The 3,931-nt window shown below is 39.7% G+C and overlaps 1 protein-coding gene across 1 annotated transcript in view; it reads left to right on the top strand.

Moving 5' to 3' along the window:
- The window catches only part of LOC104510970 (caprin-1-like), a gene marked incomplete at its 3' end in the record, with an annotated part of 9,415 nt that extends 6,011 nt beyond the window's left edge, over positions 1-3,404 (top strand). The window contains exons 5-8 of the mRNA XM_010153398.1: positions 338-448; positions 786-935; positions 1,137-1,287; positions 3,210-3,404. Of these exons, the coding sequence (XP_010151700.1) occupies positions 338-448; positions 786-935; positions 1,137-1,287; positions 3,210-3,404 (607 nt within the window). The remainder of the gene's footprint in view (positions 1-337; positions 449-785; positions 936-1,136; positions 1,288-3,209) is intronic.
- Positions 3,405-3,931: the final 527 nt, after the last annotated feature.

Below are 3,931 nucleotides of genomic sequence, written 5' to 3'. Positions count from 1 at the left end.
CCCTAACTTTATTGTAATGGTAGTTGGGGTTGCATAAGGAAATGAGGAAAAGGATTTTCGTCAGTAAAAGCAAGTTCACATCCAGCTGAGTCAGAAAGATCCCAAGAATTCAATCTGGTGAGGGGTGGGTGGTAGTGGCTTGTTAAGAATACATGTCAAGAGGAAGTGGTTAAACCTCTACTTGTTAAAAAGTACCTAATTTTTAATGGTTGTGATGATTTTCTGGAATACATACTTGTACTAGAGAGTACCATTCATTCCAGAGTTCTCTGATACTGTTTACAAAACTGTGTGAGCATCGGGTGACTTTTGGGGGCTTTGGGGTTTATTTTGTCAGGTTCCCTTGGTTTCTTCGACAAGTGAGGGATATACAGCCTCCCAGCCCATGTATCAGCCTTCTCACACAACAGAGCAACGGCCACAGAAAGAATCAATTGACCAGATTCAGGCAAGTCAGATTTCACAGGGACGGGAAGGACTTTGCTTGCAGGTGTGATTTGAATGATAGTCTGTTGCTTTGTAATTAAAGTTTTGGTTTTTTTTAGTTACCTATTGATAAGGCCACTTCAGTTCCATTTAATTTCAAATTTTTGAGCCTGTCTGTGACCAGTAAGTCCTTCATAGTAAGACTTGTAATACACTGAGTGAGAAGTAACATGACAGCATCAGCATGTGAGCATCAGTGTTACTGGTTTAGCAAATGTGCTTTATTTAAGTGAAGTTTCTAAGTTAAATTTTTGGTAGTATTCAAAAGCTGCTAAAATGTTGTTTGTTTTAATTATTAGGCTTCAATGTCACTGAATGCAGACCAGCCCCCATCATCATCATCGCTTCCCACTGCATCCCAGCCACAGGTGTTCCAGGCTGGATCTAGCAAACCTTTGCATAGTAGCGGAATCAATGTTAATGCAGCTCCATTCCAATCCATGCAAACAGTAAGTTGTGAATGAATATTGAATTCCTTTATTTTGGTAGTCATTCTTTGTGCTGTTACAGAAACACTGCAATCAGTCATGTAATTACATAAAATAGTCTTTGGTAATTCACATTTCTGACTTGCATACTTCTTTACATGATGTGATGAGAAATTGTAAAAAATTAATTGGACCAGAGAGCTGTTTTTTTGAACATTATAGGTATTCAACATGAATGCACCTGTTCCTCCTGTTAATGAGCCAGAAACCCTTAAGCAGCAAAGTCAGTACCAGGCCAGTTACAACCAGAGTTTCTCCAATCAGCCTCACCAAGTAGAACAATCAGATCTTCAGCAAGAACAGCTTCAGACAGGTAAACTTACTTTAGCAAAAACTGCAATGGCAATATTGAGTAGAGCAGATGATCAGGCTGTGAAGTCTGTAGCAAAGAAATGACTGGGTTTTGTTGTTCTGTCTCACTTTGAATATCCAGCAGCGGGTGAAATTCAATATATCTCCCTCCAACTTTTAAAAGAATTCTGTCACTTGATGGAGTTTCAGTTTTATGTGGGTTAAAAAAAAAGCTGAACAGGATTAAAAATTACTGTAAAGATGAGAGCTGTATGCTGAAGTGCTTGCTCTGCTGATCCTAAGGTTGGATGATCCTTAAATTTGCTTGAAAAAACAAAGTGTTACACTCTTTGATATGACATTTTAAAAAGGAAATAGTAAGCTAGATTTGAGAGCAAATATGGACTGCTTATCACAGGTCATGTAAGGTTCATAAAGATCTAGAACCTTGTGCTAAAATGGTTGAATACAGGAGGCAAAATGTTTTCCAACTTAGCAACCAAAAAACCCAAACAAACAGTAAGATAAAGTCTGTGTACAAGCTGTCTTACACAGACTCCCAGCACTCTCTTCACTTTCCACTGAGATAAAATTTGCAGGTGCGGAGAGAGATTTTGAGTGAAGGACACACGACAGAGATGACAAGGGTGAAGTGTTAACTACTGGAAGTAGAGTAAGGAAAAGGACCCTTTTCTCTACAGCTGATTATGATCTTGAATTATGTCTTCCTTGCAAGCTGGAATACTGAGGTGGGTGGATGAGAAGAGGGAGAACCAAGTCTTCGTTGTTTATCTTACATGTTTTTGAGCCACACCCAGCACAAGGCAGAAAGACAGTCTGGGGAATGCTAGTGTTGAAGGTGGGCCATGCAACATTAAATGGTTAATTTAATGTAATAACTACGTAAATCTAACTGTGGATACACGGAAAATTCAGTGGCCTTAGAACAAAACCTGCACGCTAATGAGACACTTGGAGATGACCACTTCATGCATTCCACGAGAATCAGTGGGAAGTTGAAGAGAAGGGAGGATCTATGCAGAAGTCCCGTAGCGTTCTGTGGCTGAGTGAAGTAGGCATAAAGTTGTGCTCCCTGATGGATGATGGAGAAATCTTCCTTTCCTGCGTACGAGAGGGGCTTTATCACTTTGCAATTTTCTTTGAGATCTTGCTTCAGCATTTGGTGTTGAACTAAATGCTACAGCTGTTCTGCTCTTACATACAGAATTCCGTCTTGTAGAATTCCGTCCACTTAGTGAACCTACAGCCCTTGGATTGCTTTTGTAATCCACTTCATTCCTAATTCCTTTGAAGTGAAGATCATGTGGCCTGCCTTACTTCAGGGATGCAGATAGTCTCAAGCTATCCATCCTGCTCTTGCCTTCTGATTTACACGTCCTGTATAAAGAAATGATTCCCCAGCCTGTGCAGTCGGAACAGCGGCTCTGGGAAACTCTTGCCATCTCACCTTACTTGGCACAGCTACACCTTAACAGAGAATTTAACTAGTGGAAGCAAGCACTTCCTAGTACCTGTCTGCCAGTTCAGAGAGGAGGAAGTTACACAGAATGGGTTAACTTACTCGCACTGTTTTTTCCAGAATGTGTTGCTGATTTTTAAAGAGTTTTAAGAGTTTGAAATAGCACAGGAGAATTGTACCTGCATTAGGAATACTTGTTGCTGAACTTCCACCAAGAGGCTTCTTGACACTGACTTAAATCAACTCTACCATTTCTGGGTTGTTTTAATATTGTGGATAGCTGACTAGTAAACTTGATACTTAATTCTGTACATTAATTTTCTTTGGAGGGTGAGCATTTACTGATGTGTTCAGGGGTATTTCAAAGCTTTGAATTTTGAGTTTGAAGAGAGTATATATTGGGACCGTAAGTAAAGAAATTCAAACTTTTATACTTCCATTTTTTCTCCCTTCTTCCAATATAGTGGTTGGTACTTACCATGGTTCCCCGGACCAGACTCATCAAGTGGCAGGTAACCACCAGCCATCTCCCCAACAGAATACTGGATTTCCACGTAACAGTCAGCCTTATTACAACAGTCGAGGAGTGTCTCGTGGTGGATCACGTGGGGCTCGTGGCTTAATGAATGGTTACAGGGGACCTGCAAACGGATTTAGAGGTAAACAGCTTTTTTAAATGCTCTCATTTGGCTTTTAATTACTTCTTTCTGGAAACACTGTGTCAAGATACCAAGTGTTAAACAGACCTGTTGTTTTTATATTCTAATGGTATTCTGTAAGTTATTTAAACTCGTCGTAAAAATTCTATTTGCTTACCTCAAGCAACTTAAATTTTAGGTGTTTGGTTAGGCTTCCTGCTAGGATGTCAACAAAGAAACATTTCATTTCAGTGCTGAAGGCTTAGTGTTAGTGTGATTGGACATTCTACTGCAAGTATAAGCAAACAAATATCCAACAGAATTTCACAACCATCAGGTGCGGAATTCAGATGCCAGTGGGCATTTAGAAATAAAAAACATTTTTGAGTTACAGTACAAGCAGTGTATTTTAGAGAGTTCCATGTTTCATCATTTGACAACAGGCTGGATAATGCAGAAATACAAGAACAATGAAGTCTAAAAGTCATTACTGTGAGGGAGTTAACAGGGGCAGAGGATTGGTACTGTAGTTCTGGATGTCATGGTTT

This window comes from Eurypyga helias, unplaced genomic scaffold (assembly GCF_000690775.1).
Source record: "Eurypyga helias isolate BGI_N326 unplaced genomic scaffold, ASM69077v1 scaffold1406, whole genome shotgun sequence".
Classification (NCBI taxonomy): Eukaryota; Metazoa; Chordata; class Aves; order Eurypygiformes; family Eurypygidae; genus Eurypyga; species Eurypyga helias.
Note: the sequence above shows the minus strand (reverse complement) of the source record. Positions and strands in the feature narration are given on the sequence as shown.